Consider the following 23,514-nt stretch of genomic DNA (forward strand, 5'->3'; position numbering starts at 1 on the left):
ATACGTAAGAACAGTTTTCTTTGGGAAGATTTTTACTTAAAGTTAGAACACGAACACAATTTTAATGTAACAATGTTAATTTGGGCTACTTAATGGTTCTCTAGAGAGAAAGAACCCTCTCTTGTGAATACTACCAATATTCACTAATAGAATATACTGGAACAACTCACATCATTTTCTGCTGACATCCAAAATAATAATGAATAACGCAAACTATTCCCTCTCCCTTTCCGCCAAACAGAACAAGAAAGATACTGATGTTCTTTCTTCTCTCTCCATCATAGCTATTTGCAGGGAAGACTGCATCTGACATCTTGTGTTGCAGAATAGAAAAGAAAACAGAGGACTGTTAAGAAAATGTAAACTCCAAAGTAGGGTTGCCAGATGGCTGACCCAAAAATACCAAACACCCTCCCCCACCCCCCGCCCCCAAAAAAACCACACAGGGAAAAAATTCTGTGCACGGGAAAAAAAAGGGGGAGACCAAAGTTGTTGAGCAAAAAAAAAAGGGGGGAGTTATTAAGCAAATGTAACCCTTCTGCCAGGTAGGCCTGGCAGTAACCAGGACTGGGTTCAATATCTTGGGGTCAATCTCACAAAGAACCGGCTCGAGCCTCCACCCAGTAATCTGGGAAATTCACACCCCCCTGGGTGCCTCTGAGAGGCAATGCTTCCCCACTCGCAAGCACTGAGTCTGAGTGTAGGAAAGAAACATTTAATGAAACAGAGAGAGAAGTCGTATGGCATTAATTTGGGGAAAACACCACAAACAGAGTTCATAACCCAAACATGAGCTAAGCCCCACCCCAGCCAAGAATCACCTGAAGTCCAAAGAGTCCAACACCCCAAAAATCTCTGTCCCTGGTCTGTGCCACCCAGAGTCCCAAAGTTCACCCACAGGGTTTCACCTCCCAACCTGGGTAGAAATGGGGGTGGGAGGATAGATAGGGGACACCTTACGACACTCCGCCAGGCTCCAACAGCTGTCTTGTCCCACGCCACCAGACACTCCGCTGGTCGCCTGCTGCCACTCCTTGCCTGCTGCCGCTGCTCCGCGCCATGCCGCTTGTCGCCGCTCCACGCCTGCCACCACTCCGCGCCACGTCGCTGGTTGCTGCTCCTACCAGCCACATTATGCCACCAGCCAGTGATTCCCACTCTGATGGCCGCTGCCACTTCACTGGCTGCAATGGGTCTGGCTCTCAGCCAAACCAGTGATTTCAACTCTTTAGCCACCAGCTAGACTGGCAAAGGAATCCAGTTTCCACTGGACTAGTAAAAGAAAAGACTCCTCAGGGGCTACGTCTAGACTGGCATGATTTTCCGGAAATGCTTTTAATGGAAAAGTTTTCTGTTAAAAGCATTTTCGGAAAAGTGCGTCTAGATTGGCAGGACGCTTTTCCGCAAAAGCACTTTTTGCGGAAAAGCGTCCGTGGCCAATCTAGACACGCTTTTCCGCAAAAAAGCCCCGATCGCCATTTTCGCAATCGGGGCTTTTTTGTGGAAAACAAATCTCTGCTGTCTACACTGGCCCTTTTTTGCAAAAATTTTTCGGAAAAAGACTTTTGCCCAAAAGGGAGCAGCATAGTATTTCCACAAAAACACTGACAATCTTACATGAGATCGTCAGTGCTTTTGCGGAAATTCAAGCGGCCAGTGTAGACAGCTGGCAAGTTTTTCCGGAAAAGCAGATGATTTTCCGGAAAAACTGGCCAGTCTAGACACAGCCAAGTAGTCTGCTTTAGGTCTGTCATTAAAACAAAGGGGGAAAGTGGCAGGTTGGGCCAGTCTTACAGCTCACACCTGCCAGGTGTGAAGCAGGCTGACTCAAGCCCTCTCTCCGCCCCCCTCCCCTCCGCTCAGTTCACTCAACTCTGGAAGGGGGGAGGCTTGTTCCTCAGAGACCTCTTACCATGATGATGGTGTCTCTCCTGCAAGCACTGGTGGCATGTTTTACAGTTCCCACATTTAGGGGTATCATGATTAGTGACCCCCACAACAGTCCCAAATTATTTACAATTCTCCACATTCCATTCCAACACTGACCCTCCATCAGCCCTGGCTGAATGGGATTTACATAGCCACACCTCGTATTCTCTCCTGAGCTGTATTTACATATCAATAGTTGATTACCTTGCAGAGCTAAACTAAGTGTAGCAGGCACACCCACCCCTCTTTTTAGCTGGCTGATAGCAAGCAGCAGTTCAGTCCCTGCTTACACAAAAAAACATTAAAACAGCTTTAAGTGCCTGCAGAGTCAGAATAGGGATAACAAGATAGGAAAAGTTGAGCACTAAGACCCAGGGAAGGCTTCAGTTTTTTAGGCATTTTGCCAGCAGCCATTTTGTTTTCTTCATGGAGCCAGAACACAGCTTCCCTGCGGAACCAGGTAAGGGGGGGCTGGGCCCAGTACCGAGTGTACAGTGTTGCCGGGTGTCTGGTATTTTCGCCTCCTAGCTGGGGAAAAAAATCAGAAAATACTGGGCATTTTTGGTGTCCAATATTTTCTGAATTTTTTACCAGACAGGAGGTGAAAATACCAGACTGTCCGGGTCTATACCAGACACCTGGCAACCCTACTCCAAAGATTTATGGCATTATTCCAAACACAGGGCCTTTTATGATTAGCAGGAAGGAAGTACAAGCATCTATGGCTTTCACAACCAACTTCACAAAAGCTAACACTATAATAAAATATCAGAGGGGTAGCCATGTTAGTCTGAATCTGCAAAAGCAGCGAGGAGTCCTGTGGCACCTTATAGACTAACTGAAGTGTTGGAGCATAAGCTTTCATGGGCAAAGACCCACTTCGTCAGATGCATGTAGTGGAGATTTCCAGAGGCAGGTATAAATATGCAGGCCAAAATCAGGCTGGAGATGACGAGGTGGATCCAATAAGGGAGGATGAGTTAGAGTTATTATGGTGCTGTGTGTAGTTGTTGGTGGGAATATGCATATTCTCTAAATATAACTAAATATATTATTAAGAACTAAATATAAAACTTTTGTTAGAGACTATGCATATTCTCACCAACAACTATACACCGCACCATAATAACTCTAACTCAGGAACCAATCCATGCAACAAACCTTGGTGCCAACTCTGCCCACATATATACACCAGCAACACCATCACAGGATCTAACCAGATCAGCCATACTGTCACTGGGGCTATGTCTAGACTGCAGGCTTCTTTCGAAAGAGGCTCTTTCGAAAGCATCTTTCGAAAGAGCCTCTTTCGAAAGATCGCGTCTAGACTGCAGGAGGATCTTTCGATAGAGGAAATCCGCTTTTTCGAAAGAGAGCACCCAGCGAGTCTGGATGCTCTCTTTCGAAGACGGCCTCTTTACATTGTAGAACACCTTCTTTCGAAAGAGGAACTTTCGAAAGAAGGCGTTCTTCCTCGTGAAATGAGGTTTACCGCCATCGAAAGAAAAGCCGCGTTCTTTCGAAATAATTTTGAAAGAACACGGCTTGAGTCTGGACGCAGGGGAAGTTTTTTCGGGAAAAGGCTACTTTTGCCCGAACGGGAGCAGCATAGTTTTTCTGGAAAAACACTGACAATTTTACAGTAGATCGTCATTGCTTTTCCGGAAAAGCAAGCGGCCAGTGTAGACAGCTCACAGCTTATTCCGGGAAAGTGGCTGCTTTTCCGGAATAAGTGGCCCAGTGTAGACACAGCCTTTCTGTATTTCCAAACCACCTTTGCTGGCTTCCTCAGCACCTACTGCAGGCATGACCAGATATGGCGCTGCATTACTCAGTCCCAGTCACTGGACGTTCCCAAGACTGGGCTCCCCTAAAGTCTGGAGCTGTGTCTACACTGCACCCCTTTTCTGGAAAAGGGATGCAGATGAGACAAGTCAGAATTGCAAATGAAGCGGGGGGTTTAAATATCCCCCGTTTCATTTGTATAAACATAGCTGCCGCTTTTTTCCGGCTCGGGGCTTTGCCGGAGAAAAGCGCCAGTCTAGACGGGATCTTTTGGAAAATAAAGCCTTTTCCGAAAGGTCCCTTATTCCTGATTTTAAGAGGAATAAGGGACCTTTCGGAAAAGGTTTTATTTTCCGAAAGATCCCGTCTAGACTGGCGCTTTTCTCCGGCAAAGCCCCGAGCCGGAAAAAAGCAGCAGCCATGTTTATACAAATGAAGCGGGGGATATTTAAATCCTCCGCTTCATTTGCAATTCCGATTTGTCTCATCTGCATCCCTTTTCCGGAAAAGGGGTGCAGTATAGACACAGCCTGGGACAACTGTCACAGCTCTCCCCACAGGCACAATCCTGGCACAGATTTACTAAGCATATTGCATAACACAGCAATGGAGTGAACTGGATATCTTATATTTAATTTGTGCTCCCAGTGGACAAAGTGTACAGAGAGATTTTTAGGAGACTACACTATGACATCTCTTTGCTTTCACTTCCTCATTTGACCTATAGTTACGGTGAACCTATTTTCCAAACCAAAATTGGGACACGTGATCTGACAAAGGATTTTTTTCTGATTTGTGAGCACGCTGGAGGTGCAGGATGTTGGCAGGGTGCTGAGCGAGCGGGCTGGGGTGCAGGATCTTGGTGGAGGTGGTGAATGAACAGGTCTTGGTGGAGGTGGTGAGTGAGCAGGTTGGGGGTGCGGGATCTGAATGGAGGCAGTGAATGAGTGGGCTGCGGGGTCTTGATGGAGGCGGTGAGTGAGTGGGCTGGGGATGTGGGGTTTGGGCATGAGGAGAAGGGGGGCCACTTACTTGCTTTTGCGCAGCTCCCAACATCATGCCCCAGGCACCGCCTCCCGCTGCTCCTATTGGCCGGATTCCAGAGCAGTGGGAAAAGCCTCCAGGAAAGCACATTCCTGTGCTGTTGTTCCCCCAGCCGGGGAGGGGGAGCAGCAGCACACGCAGCCACTTCTAGATGAATTTCTTCCCCACAAGCAAGATCCAGCAGGGAGTCTTAGGGCTTTCTCTCTTCTCTGCCCCTGCCAAAATATTTATTGAAGGATTGGAATTTCTGGGACATTTTGATGGTTTATAGGGACAATGGGACAGAATATTTGAAATCAAGACTGTCCTGGAAAATCCTATAGTCTAGGATTGCTGGTGTACCTATAGTCTAGGATTAATTCCCCTAGTCACCAAAATGACCAGTCACTTGAGGTAGTCTTCACCAAACACCCATCTCTTATCTTTATGGTAAGCCACAAACATTTGTTGCCTGGAACAAAAATTGGGAGAAAGTCCAAATTAGCCTTTATAGGGGTATTAATTACCTCAAGTTAATTGCAGTCAGTTATCCACAGGAGGAGATCCCTGTAAAAATTCACAAAGCCACCACATTGTCCTCCTTCAAATCCCTTCTTATAATTCTCCTATACCATGAAGCCTACAAAATTGTCAATAACAGTTATGTAGGTGATGTGCTCAGCTGCTTATGTTGTCTGACTACTATCATTTCACTGTTATCTTGTACCTACTTTGAAGAGCTTACAATTGAATTACAAAATCAGAGAGGAACCAACTATTCTCTCCCCTTTTATTAGGCTGTAAGATTTTGGGACCAGTACTATCTCTTTGTTATGTTTATACAGCATGATGAGGCTGTCATAATTAGGTAATACCACACTATAAATAAAAAGTAACACTGAAGTTAGCTGTTCCAGATTTATTTTTATCTTTTTTATGCAGTTACATTACCTAAGATAAAGATATACTGTATGAGAAATAAAATCTCTTGTCATGATTCAAGATGTAAGCCAGTTACTATGGTCCAGATCCACAATGGAAATTACCATGGTCAGTTAGTGCAGATGGGGCTGAGGGAGACAGGTCCCCAACCCCACCTAACCCCACCTCCTTTGCTGAGGCCCTGCCCCCATGGGGAGGGGAGGAGGTGAGGCAGCGCCCCCACGGGAAGAGATGGGAGTGGCATGTGCATGCACTCCAGCCTTCCCGGCCCCTGGAGCACTGGGATGGGAGGAGGCCATGCAGCTCGGTTTCCGCCTCCCCAGAGGAGGGAGGAGGCCGTATGGCGGCTCCAGCCTCCCTGGCCCCCGGAGCACGGGGAGGGTAGGCACTAGAGCCGTGGTCCCCAACACGGCGCCGGCGGGGGCATTTGTCTGCGCCTGCCAAGTGCTCAGGGCTGGCCTGGCCCCGGGCACGTGGCGCATGCGCGGTGCCGGAGCCGGCCCCGGGCGCGTGGCGCACGGTGAGCGCCGGCCCCGGGGGTGCCGCGGATTCACCCCCCGCGGCGCATGGGGGGGGAGGGAGGAGGGAGAGAGCGCCGGCCCCGGGCGCGCGGCGCTTGGGGGAGGGAGGGGGAAGAGAGCGCCGGCCCCGGGCGCGCGGCGCTTGGAGGGGGGGGGGGGAGAGAGCGCCGGCCCCGGGCGCGCGGCGCTTGGGGGGAGAGCGCCGGCCCCCGGAATGCGGCTATGGGGGGGGACCCGGCCCGGCTCCCCCCCCCCTGGGCGCCCGGCGGGCGAACGGCCACGCCCCCTGGCGCCCGGCAACCCCAAATGGTTGGGGACCACTGCACTAGAGGCAGAAACAATCCGCCCCCCAGAATGCCAACAGCAGGCGTTCTGGGGGCGGAGTATGGGCAGGGCCATTCCTGGTGGTTTGGGATGGCAAAGCATTCCCGTGCATAGGCTACTGGATGCCTATGGAAATTAGGAGCCTAAATACCAGTATGGATGTGGGTCTAATTATTGCAGAATTGTCCATTATGTGAGTTTTTTCACTTTTCTCTGAAGCGTCAGTTATTGGCGACAGTCCGAAACAGGATACCAGATAAGACAAACTATGGTCTCACCCAGTTAAATAATTCTTAAAGCCCCGTAATCTGTGGATATCCACTTTGTATCTGCAGGTATTCACACATACACATGTGAATTCAGATGTCCATGGCTCATTTTTGAAGATACAGATGCAAATACAAATTTTGTATCTAGAACCCTGCAAATTTGCAGATATCCACTTTATATCTGCAGATATCTGACTTCACAAATGTGGATATCTGCTGATCATTTTTGTGGATGCAGATACCAATTTTATATATGTGCAGGTCTCTAGTAATTCCTGCAAACCAGCAGGCTCAATACAGGATTGGCAACAAAATAACTGAGGACAAACAGTAGTCAGAGTTGGGAGGCATAGGCAGGAGATCAACACACATTTCAGATTTGCAGGAAATAGCCAATGGAGTCAATTGTTATGCAGTATGGTATGTCTACACTACAGAGAATGGTTGAAGCTGTTGCTGTCGATCTTCCAGGGTTTGAATTAGCAGGTCTAGTTAAGACAGCTAATTCAAACGCAGAGGGGCACTCCAGTTGATGCTGGTAGTCCTGCTTCCACAAGGAGTAAGGGAAGTTGAAGGGAGAGTGTACTCCCATTGACTTCCTGCAGTGTGGACAGTGCCAAAAGTTGAGATAAGGTACTTTGACTTCAGCTCTACAGTTAACTTAGCTGAAGTTGCATATCTTAATTTGACTTTGTCTCATAGTGTAGACATATCCTATGCAAGGAGGCCTGGGGAACTAAAAGAAAAATGAAAAAGAAAATGAAAACATTTTCTGTTTTTTGTTATAAATGAGCTGGCTCAACTTTTGAAGCATGTTCATGACCATGACTACTGAATTAGAGAACTTATGCTAAGGTTTTCAAATTGAGAAAACATGGTGCACTTGATTAGTACATAATACAAGGATTCTAGCTTTCCAAAAGTATTCTGAAGACTCAAAGTCTGCCCAGCATAAATGTTTTAACAATAATCCTTCAGTTGATTTTTAATAGATTGAACATTAAACTGTTTTGGTTGCTTTAAGTCTCTCAAAGAGAATATTTGCCATTATTATACCTTTAGCTGTATACATTTTTAGAGGTGCTGAAAAGATTTAAATTTCTGTATTAAAATTAATCAGAATCTGAAAAAGCAAATAATATATGGTTGTAAGATTCTAATGCATGGTGCAGATATTATGATACAAAGGACAAATTTGCAAGAGAATGGGTGTTATCATTATTATCTTGGCTATATTCCAGCATAATGCCTTTCTTCCTATTTTAAAATTCCCCTATAATTACAACTGGACAAAAAGTCACTTCCTGTTCAGAGTTGTTTCATATTGTTATTTTGAAGTATTAAAATAGCTGCTGTGCTACACATCAGAGGTGGCTGTATTTCAGCAATCAGTATAGTGACTGCATGATGTAACTTAAAAAAAAAACATTCTGAGATCCTGTTGCTGGACCAATGTAAATCTAAATCATCCATCTGGTTTCCTTACATTAATTGGTACTGAATACAAACTGCAGAGTGTTAACAATCTTACTGCCTGGAATGATCTGTCAGGGTTGTGCATCCATACAGCAGTGCTTTGGGACCCAAACCAGAATAAAAAACCTGCTGTGCTAGGTACTGCAACATACAGGAAGAGGTGGCCCCATTAAAAACAGTTTAATTTCACAAAGCCAAAATAGAACAAATGACACAAGCAAAAAGGTAATAGAAATGTAGCCGACACTACCGCACGAGTTAGACACTAACCTCCCCTCTTCACTCCCCCTCTGTTCTAAAATCTGATTTGTCAATTTTATATGTGTTCACTTTTTTTTATTGTATCCCTTTGGTATATATGGTCATGCCAATTGTCTTCCACTATTTGATCTGAGGAAGTGGATCTGGCCCACAAAAGCTTATCACCTAATAAACCATCTTGTTAGTCTTTAAAGGGCTGCATAGTCCTGTCTTTTGTTAGAAGCAAAAGGATGAGGGAGCCACGGCGTCATTAGGAGGCACAGAGTTAGCTAGTGTGCCTGTGTGTAACTTGTTTCTCAATTGCAGATGTTACCATAGGGGCAGGTGACCATAGCTGTGTGGGCTGTGGCATCACCAAAGGGGGTTGCGTACACTGACTATGGGGAAACTACGTGTTTTGTTAGTCTATAAAGTGCTACCAGACTATTTGTTGTTTTTTTCAGTTTATGTGGAAACTGTTACACAGATAAAGGAGACTGTCCTTAAATACCTGGGGGGGGGGGGGGGGGGGAGAGAGAAGGGGAAAGGGTGTCAGCCTAGGAGGGGAGAGAAGACTGGGGGATGGGGGAGGGTGTTAGCCCAGGAGAAGGGAGGGTGTCAGCCCAGGAGGGGGAGAGGGAGGCTGGGGGAGGGTGGGGAGAAGGGAGGGTATCAACCCGGGAGAAGAGGCTGGGGGAGGGGAGAGGGGCGGTGTCAGCCCGGGAGGGGGGAGGGTGTCAGCCCGGGAGGGGGGAGGAGGCTGGGAAAGGGGGGAGGGTGTCAGCCCGGGAGGGGGGAAGGGAGAGGAGGAGGGGGAGGGTGTCAGCCCGGGGGGGGGGAGGGGAGAAGAGGCGGGGGGGGGGAGGGTGTCAGCCCGGGCGGGGGGAGGGAGAGGAGGCGGGAGGGGGGAAGGGAGAGGAGGATGGCTGAGGGGGGGAGGGTGTCAGCCTGGGGGGGGCGTCAGCCCGGGAGAGGGGCGGTGTCAGCCCGGACCAGAGGCGCAAGGGGCCCCGAGAGCCGCCTCCCCCGGGCGCCCCCCCGCCCCACGAGCGCTCCGAGACCGCAGCGCGCGGCCGCCGGGCCATGACGTCACTCGGGGAAGGCGAGGGGCGAGTCAGCCACGATCCCGGCAGCCACAGCGGCGCCGCTTCCTGCAGTGTCGGCCGGCGGGGGGGGCTGACAAAGGGGCTCTGCGCTGGCAGCCGGCGAGCCAGGACCCGGCGGGCCCGAGCGGTGAGTGGGGCGCTGGCAGGGCCCTGGGGGACCCGCGGGGGGGCGGCGGCCGCTCGGGGCTGAGGGTCCGGCTCGGCGGGCGGGAGGAGCCGGCTCGTGTCCCAGCCCCCGCCCGCCGGGCTGCCGCGGGGTGTGGGGGCCGCGGAATCCCCCCCCCCCCCGACAGGTCCCGGCATCACCTGGGCCGCCGCTGTAAACACGCTCACGTGAGCTGCGATCCCGGCCGCCGCCGCACGGGGGCGCTCCCGAGCCGGGCCGCCCCCAGCCGGGACGGGGACCCGCACCCCGGCCCGGGGGGCACCCAGCCTGCCCGCTCACGCCCTTCGCTCGGCCCACAGCTGTGAGGTCTGGGAAACGGGGCGGTGCTCGAAGTGGGGAGCATCTAGGGCAGGGGTGGGGAACCCCTTTGGGGGGCCTTTGCCGCACCCCACTGAGAAGTGGAAAAAGCCCCAAGAAACCCCAACTTCCCAGGGGTGGCCCCCAACTGAGATGCAAAAAAAAAAAAAAAAAAAGAGAGAGAGAGACCTCGCCCCCCTCCCACTCCAGCACTGTCAAGGCTCAGGGCTTCCTCCCAGAACTGGATTAACTCTTCTGGGGGCCTGGCGCTAGTAGGAGGGGCTCAGTGTGTGGGAGGGGCTGCTGGAGAGTGGGTTGTTAGCGAGTGAGAGGTAGGGTCCTGAAACAGGGTGGGTGGGAGTCTGGTAGGTAGGGTGCAGGGTCTGGGCAGGAGCAGGGTGGGGGTCTGAGCAGGAGCTGACAGGGTATTGGGATGCCTACTTGATGCAGCTGCTGGGGGCACAGTTGTCTCTGCACTAGCATACTTGCAAGTACCATTCCGCTGCCACACCCATGGATTGCAATTCCTGGCCAATGGGAGCAACAGAGTGGAGCCTGCAAGCAGTACAGGGACCAAATTCCCCTGTTCTAATGTGCGAGGGGCTTCCTCCTCACTTCCAGGCAGAGCCTATGCCAGATGCAGTCCAAGCTTTGCTTTGATCCAGCCCTTATGGCTCCCCCTCCCTTTAGTAGAGAGCTGGTGCTTCAACCACATGAGGTAGGGATATAAAATCCTGTTTAATTAGTTAACCAGTTAAATGTTAAGTTTAACCAGCTGACTGATTAAACAGGCAGGCGGGAGCATGGGGGGCAGTCCAGCCACTCTGAGGCAGCAGTGGCTGCTGTGGCTGGGCTGGAGCAGCTTTCCCCTGCAGCTGGGAACTGCTTCAGCTGGGCTCCAGCCCCCAGCAGTTAACTGTAATGGTAAGCCTCACCCATTAAGGGTAATGTTAACTCCGGGGTGGGCAACAGACTGCCAGCGGGTTGGATCTGGCCCGTGGCTGCCTTACTAGGACCCTTAAACACGTGGGCTGTGTCTAGACTGGCCACTTTTTCCGGAAAAGCACTTGCCAGCTGTCTACACTAGCCCCTTGAATTTCTGCAAAAGCACTGACAATCTCATGTAAGATTGTCACTGCTTTTGCGGAAATACTATGCTGCTCCCGTTCGGGCAAAAGTCTTTTTCCGAAAAACTTTTGCGCAAAAGGGCCAGTGTAGACAGCAGAGATTTATTTTCCGCAAAAAGCCCTGATTGTGAAAATGGCGATCCGGGCTTTTTTGTGGAAAAGCATGTCTAGATTGGCCACGGACGCTTTTCCGCAAAAAGTGCTTTTGCGGAAAAGCATCCTGCCAATCTAGACGCGCTTTTCCAAAAATGCTTTTAACGGAAAACTTTTCTGTTAAAAGCATTTCTGGAAAATCATGACAGTGTAGACATAGCTGTGCAGTCTGCTCTAGTCCGGAGTGAGGCTTTGTGCTCTGTCCCACCCCTCAGCAAAATCTGTCAGCTCCCATTGGCCAGTTTCCGACCAATAGCAGCTGAGATGTTTTGGTGCTGACAGGGACAGCCAATGAAGACTCCTCCTCCTCCCATTCCTTCACCCTACTGAGAGCATAGCCACATGGAGCAGCTTGCCACTGCAGCCTTCAGGTTTTGCAAGGCTGCTGACTGGGAGCTGCCTAGGTAAGTGCCTCCCAGCCAGAGCCTGCCTTTGGCACCCTATCTCCCTCCCACCAACTACCTGCCCCAGGCCACCATCCAAAGCCTCTGTACCCCTCTCTCCAAGGTCACAACTCCCTCCCAGACCCTGCCACCCCCTCCCTCAGGCTAGAATCCTCTCCTGTACCCATATTCCCTCCTGGACTCTGCAGCCCAAGTCTCTGCCCCAGATCACAATCCCTTCCTTCACCCAAACTCCCTCTCAGACTGCACACCCCCTTCTACACCTGAGTCTCCTATCCCTTCTGCACTCAACCTCTATCCCAGACCCCAAGACCCCTCTTGACCACTTGCCAAAATGCGGCCCTTGACCACTTGCGAAAATCTTGGAGTGGCTCCCCATTAAAAATAATTGCCCACCCCTGTGCTAACTGGTTAACCATTCACATCTATAATGCAGGGGGTATTGAGGCTCAGAGACTCACCATGTGCCTGGAGCACCAGTGCTGGTTCCCTGTACTGTGAGGAGGAGGGAGAGCCCCAAGCTTCACAGGACAGATCAAGTCAAGCTATGGGCTGGAGGTTCCCCATACCCATCTAGGGGCTACACTAATTATGCCATTACTGCTCACTGCTGGAAAATACTTTGACAAAGTTAAGGTGCACCAATACTTCTGCCACAGCTGAGGCTTATAAGATCAACTCGTCAAGAAACAATTTTAAAGACAGTGGTACACAAAGCAGTGGCCAAGATGAACTGTCTTTGTCACATTTCAGAAAAACAGACTTTTTTTCCAGCTAGCCCAACTCAAGCTGTTTTCTCTCAGATGCTTGAATTTCTTGTTTTCTGATTGACAGCTTTACTTGACCTGGGAGAAAAACAACATATAGTATTAACATACCCCATTTCCTTTAAAAATATTGTAAGCAGTACAAAAATAAGGACATTCAGATTGAGACTGATTTACATTATATTCTGCATTACCTAACTAAATTGGAATGGATAAGAAACTGCACCAGCATTATTTAGAATATCCTTGTTTTTTCTCTTTGACCTAGCTAAATTGAATCCAAATATAACTTTTAGCATTCATTCTTTAACATTGTTTTGCAGAAACTTACAAAAATGGACACCAGAAATCATGTTACTTGTATCTCATTACATTCATATGATGTAATAGATAATTCTTTGAGGTTATCCAAACAAAGCACCTTGCAAGTAATTACTTGCATTTCACAATGCCCTGTGAGTAAATAGGTAAATAATAGTACAATCATTTTGGCTCCTCTTCTGCAAAATATGCCTCTGAGTAGTCCCATAGTTTTAAATGGGCAACACACTTAAATATATTGCTGAATTGAAACTTTTATAAATTAACAATCTGAGGCACAGAAAGGTTAACTAATTTGCTTAAGATCACACCGTGAGTCAATAACAGCTAGAAATAGTAGAACCTAACTCTTGATATCTGATTTTGTGCTCTAATCACTTGGTAACTCTCTCTCCCAAGTAATTACAGGTAGTTTAATATGTAGATTGTATAGTTACATATTAAGGCCATCTAAAATTACTCTGATACAAATAAAGTTGGTTGACTTGTTGGAATCTCATTCTAATACTTAACTGTAACTTAAACCAGGGGTGGGGAACCTAAGGTCTGGGGCCTGAATGCGGCCCCTGGCACTTCAGCATTGGGGAGCCTGCACTAGTGCTCCAGCCTCTCTGCTGCCCCACTATGGGGCTGGAGCACACAAAATCTACTAGTCTGGGCCCCCCGTGCTCTGGTGTGCAAGGGGAATGCGGGCAGTGTCTCAGTCGGGGATCACATTAGTGAGGGTGTTTTGGGATTTTTGTTTTGGCTTCTCACTTAACATGCAGCCCTCAACTGTTTTTTCGTTTGGTTTGTAATGATTCTGAAGAGGACCTGTGTCTTACTGTATATAAATTAGGGATGCAAAATGGCATTTCATCAGCTAATCGATTAGTCAATGGAATTTCTATCGACTAGTCAATTAGTTGATAAGGGGAGGAAACTGCAGAGCTGCAACAGAGTTAGCCCCTGGCCCCAGTGGGGGACGGGGCCTCAGCAAAAGGGGCAGGGCTGGTGTGGGGCTTGCCTGCCCCAGCCCTACCTTCACCGACCGTCCATGGTTCCCAGCCAGTGGGAGCTGCGGAGAGCAGTGTCTTGGCCCCTACCACTTCCCACAGCTCCCATCGCACCGCTCCCAGGCAGGTAAACAAAGCATCTCACGATCAGCTAGTGGGTTGCACTTAAAAGCCATGATCCACAGTTTGAAAAACCCTGGTTGGTATAGGATATGTTCAGAAATCATGGTGATAAGCAGGTTACAAGAACATGAATAGAACAGAATCTTAAATGTGAAAGCTTCCTAATTTTATTTTCACTTTTTTATTACATTTAAAAGTAGCCCAAAATCATAGATTTATGCTTGGAGAAATAAGTTACATTTTACTCCATTTTTTTTCTCTGCCAAGTTAAAACCTCTTGTAGAAAGATTTTTAAAGGAAGTGCTGGCAACCAGTGCTGTCATGACACAAGAAGTGTTCTTTTTGGTACTCTGTGGAGGAAGATTCCTTTGGTGACATGGCATATCATCAGGGTAAAGTAGCTGTCACACTGTATTGTCTGCTGGCAAAACAGTTACAACTGCTAAGATGATATGAGCTGTGTATAAATGGATACCTACCCTTGCAGTGTCTCACTGAGGCTCCATACAGCTGCAGGAGTCCACTTGTGTGGATTAGTTTGCAGGAGTGTGAGGCCTTAGGCCCTGTTATTGCAAAGATTTATGCCCATGCTTAGCTTTATATGTTCTTAATAGTCCTTTTGCGTTCTAATGAGTTTTGCTGTTAGATACCTCTTTTTAAATAAAGTACTTTGAAATCTACTAGGAAAAGTGCTTTATAAGACCTAGGTATTATTATAGTTACACCAGCAAATCCTTCTAGTAGAGATGCAGATAATAAAAAATACTTTTGGTAGTATAGTTTATACTGATTCAGAAAACATAATAAGTTATATCTGCAAAGAACTTTTATGCTGTCGTCACAAAGGCTTTTGTCAATAAAACGTTTTTACAAAAAATAGTGTCTTGTTCCTAACTGATGCTACTATGGTACAAAAGACTATAGTGTATACTGACCTTAGTCCTCAATATTGGTGAAAACTTGCTACTTTTCATTGATACCAGTTTGAATAATAAAATTTTACTCAGTCAATACATAGAAAGCAGAAGCATCAGCCTGATGCATATGTATATTTTTAAAACCCATGACTCTTGGAGTTGAGGTAGTCTGCAATGAATTCAATGCATGTGTTAAAAAGAAACAAAACTAGGGGTGTGAAAGGTTAACCAGTTATTGGTTGGTTCTGGAGTAGATCCCAGTAGAGGGCCTGCCTCGGATAGGGGCTGCTGTTGTCTAGGACTGGGAGCGAGGAGCCAAAGCAGCCCCAGCCCGTGGGCTAGGGGCTGCTCTACCTGGGCTGGAGCAGTCCCCAATGTGGATCCCGTTTTAGTCAGTTAACTGGTTAAACGTTAGGATAACCTAATGTTTAAGTGGTTAACTGATTAACTGCGATTTTACATCCCTAAATAAAATGTAATGTTGAAGAATAAAGAATCATATTTATTAGAACTTAAGTGAGCCCATAAAATATTTAAAAATATCCAAAAATATATTTTCTATTAGTTATTCCATAATGTAGTAAGCATGTTTAAAACAATCATTAGAAGAAAATCTTTTGTGCAGTCTTGCCAATTGCATGTATGTAGATTTTTATATTAATGAACTTTTGGTATCTTATTTCTTATGTTCTTGAACTACATATTGCTCTGTAATTTGCTTCTCCTAAAATTCTCTCTTCTATTGCCTGTAAGAGACCGCTTATTTGAAAACAGTTTTGCATTCCTGTGATCTAGCATTCTTTTAAGTTAGACCCAGATACAGTTCTTGTACGATTTGAATGAAACAGTAATATTATTTAGCAATAAGACATTAAGATGCTCAAGTCCTACTAATTAGACTTGCTGTGCAAAGTAATTGCAGAGCTTATTCATCTCTTCTGAATCAAAAAGTATTTACCAAAATTCTGAGCAGAGGACAGAAACTAAATTGCCTCAGAATCTTAAGTTGCTGATATGTAGCCTAGTTAAAACACATTTTGAAATAGAAATAAAACAGCGGTCAGGAATATCATCATCAGGGAGTTCATTTCAAAAGAACATAATTACTTTCCAATAGACAACAATGCTAATCATGTGTTCTGAAGGGAGAATAGATTTTAGGGGGGGGAAAAGATACTGAAATAAGAACAGTTAGTCCTTGGGAAGGACAATATGCACCTACTCTTCGAGAATTTTTTAAAATAAATTAAAATCTTGAATCAGAACTAAATTCTGTGCATCTAGTAGAGCTATACTAGGGCTATGTCTAGACTGGAAAAATTTTCCGTTAAAAGCATTTGCGGAAAAGAGCATCTAGATTGGCACAGATGCTTTTGCGCAAAAGCACTTTTTGTGGAAAAGCGTCCATGCCAATCTAGATGCGCTTTTGCGCAAAAAAGCCCCTATTGCCATTTTTGCAATCGGGGCTTTTTTGCACAAAACAAATCTGAGCTGTCTACACTGGCCCTTTTGCGCAAAAGGACTTTTGCCCGAATGGGAGCAGCATAGTATTTCCACAAGAAGTACTGATTTCTTACATGAGATCGTCAGTGTTCTTGTAGAAATTCAAGCAGCCAGTGTAGACAGCTGGCAAGTTTTTCCGCAAAAGCAGCTGCTTTTGCGGAAAAACTTGCCAGTCTAGACACAGCCTAGCTGTTTTAGTCCCTTTTGGATTTTTAAGTATCAGTTTTGTGAAAATACGCTCAGATATAAATTATTGGCACAATTAAATGCAATTTCATGATTTAAAATAGAAAATTAGGCATTTACTTACCAATCATAGCTTCAGGGCTATGTCTGCATTAGGGAATTCTAGAAACAGAATTACCACTGGTGCAACCACCAATTCAGTTCAACACATGAGCAGCCGGTTTAGTTGATGTGGTGATAATATGCTGGAAACCACTAGGAGGCTCAACTCCATGAGAGACAGCACAAGTGAGGTTTTTCTTAAATTAACATTTCATCATGTACACCCAGCTTATGAGTTTCCAGTCAACTCCCAGGGTCCTCCTGAGATTATTGGTCGGTAGAAAACACAGTGAAGTACGATTTTAGGCCACAGTCATGCAGACTTAACTTCATGCACTGTGAATTGACAGCGCTAAAAGTCGAAATAAGCTATTTTGACTTAAGCTATGCAATTAGCATAGCTCAAGTTGTGTAGCTTATTTCAAGTTTAGCCCTGCTGTGTAGACGTGCCCTGTAGAAACCTGTGGACTTCAGTGGAATTACCTATTAGCACATATAGGCAAGCATCTGTACAGGCAGTCCCCGGGTTACGTGGATCCGAGTTACGTTGGATCCCTACTTAAGAACGGGGTGAGGGAACCCCGAAGTAGCTGTGCCCCAGCAGACCAGGCTTTTCTCGCCGACACCTGGGGTAGAGCAGCTGGGGGGCTGCCGGGTTGGTCCCACAGCGCCGAGGTGCGGCGCTACTGGACCAACCCAGCAGCACCCCAGCTGCTCTGCCCCAGGCGTGTCTGATTCAGCTGCTGCTGGTCAGTTTCAACAGCGGCTGAATCTGGACGCCAGTTCCGACTTACATACAAATTCAACTTAAGAACAAACCTACAGTCCCTATCTTGTACATAACCCGGGGACTGCCTGTATTCATATTTGCAGGGTTGGAGCCTTATTTTTACCTTAGGCTACATCTACACTGCAGCGCTATTTCGGGATACCAGAGGTATCCCAAAATAGCTATTCTGAGTCTTTTGAGCATGCCCGTTATTTCAAAGTATAATGGGCTCACTATTCTGATGTCCTTGTAAACCTCATTCCACAAGGAGTAAGGGATGTTTCAGAATAGCAATTTATTTCGAAATAAGTGCTGTGTAGACAGTGCCAAATTTCGAAATAAGCTACTTCGAAATTGACTCGAAATAAGCTATGCAATTTGCATAGCTCAAATTGCGTAGCTTATTTCGAGATCTGGGTGCAGTGTAGACGCACCCTTATAAATTACATTTGCGTGTGTAATATGAACAGGTTGTGAGGCTTTGTTTTTTGTTTTGTTTGGATTGAGATTCCAGAAATGAACCTGAACAATCTGGAAGGGAGGGGTAATATTTTGTTTACACATGGGGGGGAAACAATTATTTGTTATATCAACTTAAATAATTACAAAATTAGCTTCAATAAATGTGATTAAAATAAAAAAAAACCTACCTGTACTTTTGAATAATGACCTATCTTCTACATACTGTTTTTTTAATTCACTGCCTTTACACTGAAATTCTATTACAATCAGACATCAGAGATGCAATTAGGCAAAGAAAGAAGGTCTTCCTGATTCTTTTGTTCTGAATCTTTGCACTGTGACCTGATTCATATACAAACATGAACTGGCACATAATGTATTGTATCTTGGGATGTTTCAGTTAAGCCACTGATGTGTTTTAAAAACGAGTAATACTGTGGTATCTTAGGGCACGTCTACGCAGCAGGGCTAACCTCGAAATAAGCTGTGCAACTTGGGCTATGTAGGTTAAATCAAAATAGCTTATTTTTACTTCTGGTGCTGTCTACACAGCAGTTATTTTGAGAGAGAGCACTCTTCCCCTGACTTCCCTTACTCCTCATACAATGAAAGTTGCAGGAGTCGGAGTAAGCATTCCTTCAGCTCAACATTATTTTGACATTATGTCAAAATAACTGCTTGTGTGTAGTTGTGGTATATATCATGAGCTTTCATGGGCAAAACCCACTTCCACAGATGAGCTGGAGAGACCAGTATTGTCTTATTGTTTCCTTAGGCTCTCCCGTCTGTCTTCATCCACCTGTTGTCTCTTGTCTTATACTCTGGTTATAGGTTTTTTGCTGCAGGGACAGTCTTCTTCTGCTGTATTTGTTAAGTCTTTAGTATAGTGGGGTCTTGCTCCAGGGCTAAGGAATGAGGCAGAAGAGCAATACAAATAATAACGAAAGAAGGGCATATTCACTTAGGCTGCGTCTAGACTGGCAAGTTTTTCCGCAAAAGCTGTCTACACTGTCTACACTGGCCGCTTTGAATTTGTGCAAGAACACTGACGATCTAATGTAAGATTGTCAGTGTTCCGCAAATACAATGACTCTCCCGTTCAGGGAAAAAGCCCTCTTGCGCAAATGCTTTTGCGCAAGAGGGCCAGTGTAGACAACGGAGAACCGTTTTGCGCAAAAAAGCCCCGATGGCGAAAATGGCAGATAAAACACTTTTTGTGGAAAAGCATCTGTGCCAATCTAGACACTCTTTTCCACAAATGCTTTTAACCGAAAAACTTTTCCGTTAAAAGCATTTGCGAAAAATCATGCCAGTCTAGACGCAGCCTTACTGTATTGCAAGGGTTTTTTTAATGGATGTAAATGTCAAAGATGAGTAGAGTTATGTTGGCTTAAACATATTTGAAGGCACTTAAAATAATTATAAACAAGCTAAAAACCAAATGTCGAGTGCTGTATCTATGTATCTGCCATCTGATGAGGTTCTATGGATTTGTGAAAACAAACACAATCATCATTTCATTTTCTTTCTCTGCAGAATTGCCAAAATGTGTTGGAATTCTTAAATGACTCAAAACCAAAAGTCTGTTTGGGATACAAAATTATAAGAGCAGAAGAAGCAGCAGGAAGGATTCGGTGCCAATGCAGCAACAAAAAAGACAGCCAGAGATAGTGGAAGGAAATCTTCCTGTTTTTGTGTTTCCTACGGAGCTTATATTTTATGCAGATGACCAGTCAACACACAAACAGGTGTTGACCCTATATAACCCTTATGAGTTTGCCTTAAAATTTAAAGGTGGGTTTCTTAGGTTTAGTTTCATTTAAGGTTTCCTTTATCCATTTACCTGTAATTTATATAACAAACATAAGTTATAAAACTTATCGGGTTATGCAGAAATTCAGATTTCTCTCTTATTACAATCTGTTTATTAAAATTTGTGCTACTGCTGATTTATGCCATATAACCACCAGTATCCTTTTCATTTCAGTTCTTTGCACAACTCCAAATAAATATGTTGTTGTCGATGCTGCAGGTGCAGTGAAGCCACAATGTTGTGTTGATATGTAAGTAAAAATAGCTCAGTTTTCTCTAACCCTAGAAAATTTGAATAACTGAAAGTTAATTATATATCTGAACCTCCACTAGTATTTAAAAGGCATATTTTCAGACCAGATTGAAACTCCCTGGTCTGGCACCCTTGGGACATGGCTAGTCCCAAACCAGGGAATTTGCCAGACCAGAAGAGGTCAACGCTGGTCCTTCCACTCCTGGCTGGCGACACTCCACTGCCAGCCACCTGGGCTTTGAGGCTATGTGGCTCTGCTGGCCTGGGTCCCAGCCCATCAGAACCCCACTTTCCTGGCTCGCCGGGGCTCTGCTGCTGGCCCCTCGGATGCTAGATCTCTGCTCTTCCTTGGTCCAGCAATGCTGCTGGCCCTAGTCCAGTTTTTTTTTTCTCCTGTGAATGCTCCATCCCCAGAGCAGCCGTGGGGTCACTGACGATGCAAGACCAGGGATGTTGCTGGACTAGAGAAGTCCAAATTATAGAGGTTAAGCCTGTACATCATTTACACTTTGTTGAATATTAGAATAACTTAGTGCTTACACAAGTTGTTAGGAATTCTAAATTATCCAGATAAAATTAAATACTTTATATATTCAAGTAACAGATTCTACGTGAATCTTATCGAACTGCAAAGTTATCATAGAATCATAGAATCATAGAATAATATGACTGGAAGGGACCTCGAGAGGTCATCGAGTCCAGCCCCCCGCCCTCAAGGCAGGATCAAGCTCCGTCTACACCATCCCTGACAGATGTCTATCTAACCTGTTCTTAAATATCTCCAGAGAGGGAGATTCCACCACCTCCCTTGGCAATTTATTCCAATATTTGACCACCCTGACAGTTAGGAATTTTTTCCTAATGTCCAATCTAAACCTCCCCTGCTGCACTTTAAGCCCATTACTCCTTGTCCTGTCCTCAGAAACCAAGAGGAACAAATTTTCTCCTTCCTCCTTGTGACACCCTTTTAGATATTTGAAAACCGCTATCATATCCCCCCTTAATCTTCTTTTTTCCAAACTAAACAAGCCCAGTTCATGAAGCCTGGCTTCATAGGTCATGTTCTCTAAGCCTTTAATCATTCTTGTCGCTCTTCTCTGTACCCTTTCCAATTTCTCCACATCTTTCTTGAAATGTGGCGCCCAGAACTGGACACAGTACTCCAGCTGAGGCCTAACTAGTGCAGAGTAGAGCGGCAGAATGACTTCACGAGTTTTGCTTACAACACACCTGTTGATACAACCTAGAATCATATTTGCTTTTTTTGCAACAGCATCACACTGTTGGCTCATATTCAACTTGTGGTCCACTATGACCCCTAGATCCCTTTCCGCCATGCTCCTTCCTAGACAGTCGCTTCCCATCTTGTATGTATGGAACTGATTGTTCCTTCCTAAGTGGAGCACTTTGCATTTCTCTTTATTAAACCTCATCCTGTTTACCCCTGACCATTTCTCTAACTTGCTAAGGTCATTTTGAATTATGTCCCTATCCTTATATTAACAAGCAAACACACGTGTTGCTAAATTTTATGTATTGTCAACCCACCCCCAAACAGTGAATCAGGGGTGCTGAATCACAACATTTAGATTGTAATATTATTTTAATAAGTGTACAGTAATCTTTTAAAAATATAGTTCTGGGTTCTGCTGTCTCCTTTTTTTTTTTTTTTTTTTTTTTTTTTTTTTTTTTTAAACAGGGTGATTGGATAGGTGTTGCATAGATCCTATGGGATAGTTATAAACTTATGGAAGTCTTAATAATATGATCCACACTAAAATACTTTTCTATGATGAGGTTTGTTTGTTTGCTAGGATTGGTGAGATCAGCAGTCCTAAGGTTGATTGATTTATTTTGTCAAGAATTATGTGCAGATTGGCAAAGTGAAAACCTGTGTGCATGCTTTCCATGGTCTACGTAACAGTATATTTTTGCTGCCCTGTTTAGTGAAGATACTCTTATCTACCATTTAAAAAAAAATCTCTTCTTTCCTAGACCCCGACTCACTCAGAGAAGGGTTGAGGGTCAGTTAAGCATTACTTTTGAAATCACCATGGCTATGTCTACACTTGCGGCTTCTTGCGCAAGTATGGCCATTCTTGTGCAAGAATCCACAGAGCGTCCACACTGCCCGCCCACTCTTGCGCAATTAAATTTACAGTACAGCATGGTAAGAGAGGGCTTCTTGCGCAAGAGCTACCCTCTTTTTTAACAGGTATAAGCCCTCTTGCGCAAGAGGGCAGTGTGGACGCTTGGCAGGATTTCTTGCGCAAGAAAGCCCTATGGCTAAAATGGCCATCAAAGCTTTCTTGCACAGGAGAGTGTCCATACTGCCATGGGCGCTCTTGCACAAAAGCTCAGCACGCACATGGCAGTGTGGACGTGTTCTTGTGCAAGAACCCTTGCGCAAGATTTTCTTGCGCAAGAAACCACCAGTGTAGACATAGCCCAAACGTTAAATAAGACTTAAGTCTTTTGTTTAATCATGATTTATCAGAATGGACTGCTGTAATTCAGGGAAGAACAAATTGGTAAATATTCCTTTAATTCAAAATAGCTTGACCTGTTTTGGCTTCTCTTCTGTTAGCTTCATGCAGATCTACATGACCAGGGCTGCAATTTGTGCTCCATGAGCATCCAAAATAAATAAATAAAAATAAAATTAGGGTTTCCAATTAAACATTTATGTATTCCAAAAAGCATTTTTTATATTTTCGGGCCTAAAATTAACTAAAAACCTACTAGTAATGCACTCTTGAGTCCATAGGTGCCAAATCTGAAAAATTAGTGAGTATTGAGCATCCATGAGCAGCCAAACTTCCTCCCTCCCAGTCCCGTGCCTTTCACTCACTGGTGGCCCCACTTATCAATTTCTACCCTGCTCGCCCCGTACTTCCAGAGTGCTGCCAATAGCTGTTTCACTGAAAACAGCTGATTCACAGTGTTCGGGAAGCTCTTGGGCCAGGGGAGGAGCATGGACATGGCACACTTGGGAGGATGTGTGGCAACTGTGGGAGTTTGGGGGAAGGGGCAGAGTGAGAATGGAGGATGGGATCAAAAACACTCCGCCCCCTCTGGGCTATGTTTGGCTCACTGCAAAGCAAATGACAATACTCTGTTATAAGGAGCCTATCTGGTATGGTTTCAGTAGCCTCATCAGAAGTTATTGGGAATTTCAAGGGAATAACCAAGTAGCATTTACCAGTAAAAAAAACATCAGTGAGTAGGGACAACAATCCTGTTAGACACAAAAATGATCAACCCATACCAGTGCATGGAATGTTTATATTACTGTAATTCAGTGGGTCATTCTGGTCTGTAGCTGATCTTCATGAAATTGTGATTGATTATCTTTGCATCCATCTCAGAAAACATTAGTTTCCTTAGTTACATTCTCCAAGAATATTTTTTCAGTAGTACATACTTGACCCTATTTTGGGGGATGTAGTCTCAGTATGGCTAATGTTCTTGGGACTATTCATTGCTGTGAGGTTAGGATATGAACTGTGCTCTCTTTGTAGGGCCCCTTGCCAGATAAACTG

At 45.5% G+C, this 23,514-nt stretch overlaps 1 protein-coding gene and 1 long non-coding RNA gene across 3 annotated transcripts in view; one reads left to right on the forward strand and one right to left on the reverse strand.

The window, feature by feature from the left end:
* On the reverse strand, nt 1-10,055 carry LOC142831295 (uncharacterized). Of its 2 annotated transcripts, none has more exons than XR_016350615.1 (4): nt 9,922-10,055; nt 4,747-4,973; nt 956-1,120; nt 1-313 (listed from the first exon to the last, which is right to left on the reverse strand). It is a non-coding gene; the product is annotated as an uncharacterized LOC142831295 (long non-coding RNA). The 2 variants fall into 2 exon arrangements; XR_016350616.1 differs by lacking the exon at nt 9,922-10,055 and adding an exon at nt 5,101-6,200.
* The window catches only part of MOSPD1 (motile sperm domain containing 1), a 23,705-nt gene continuing 9,792 nt past the window's right edge, over nt 9,602-23,514 (forward strand). The window contains exons 1-3 of the mRNA XM_075941019.2: nt 9,602-9,742; nt 19,444-19,701; nt 19,895-19,970. Of these exons, the coding sequence (XP_075797134.1) occupies nt 19,548-19,701; nt 19,895-19,970 (230 nt within the window). The 5' untranslated portion in view covers nt 9,602-9,742; nt 19,444-19,547. The remainder of the gene's footprint in view (nt 9,743-19,443; nt 19,702-19,894; nt 19,971-23,514) is intronic.

This window comes from Pelodiscus sinensis, chromosome 13 (assembly GCF_052426305.1).
Source record: "Pelodiscus sinensis isolate ZL-2025 chromosome 13, ASM5242630v1, whole genome shotgun sequence".
NCBI lineage: Eukaryota > Metazoa > Chordata > Testudines > Trionychidae > Pelodiscus > Pelodiscus sinensis.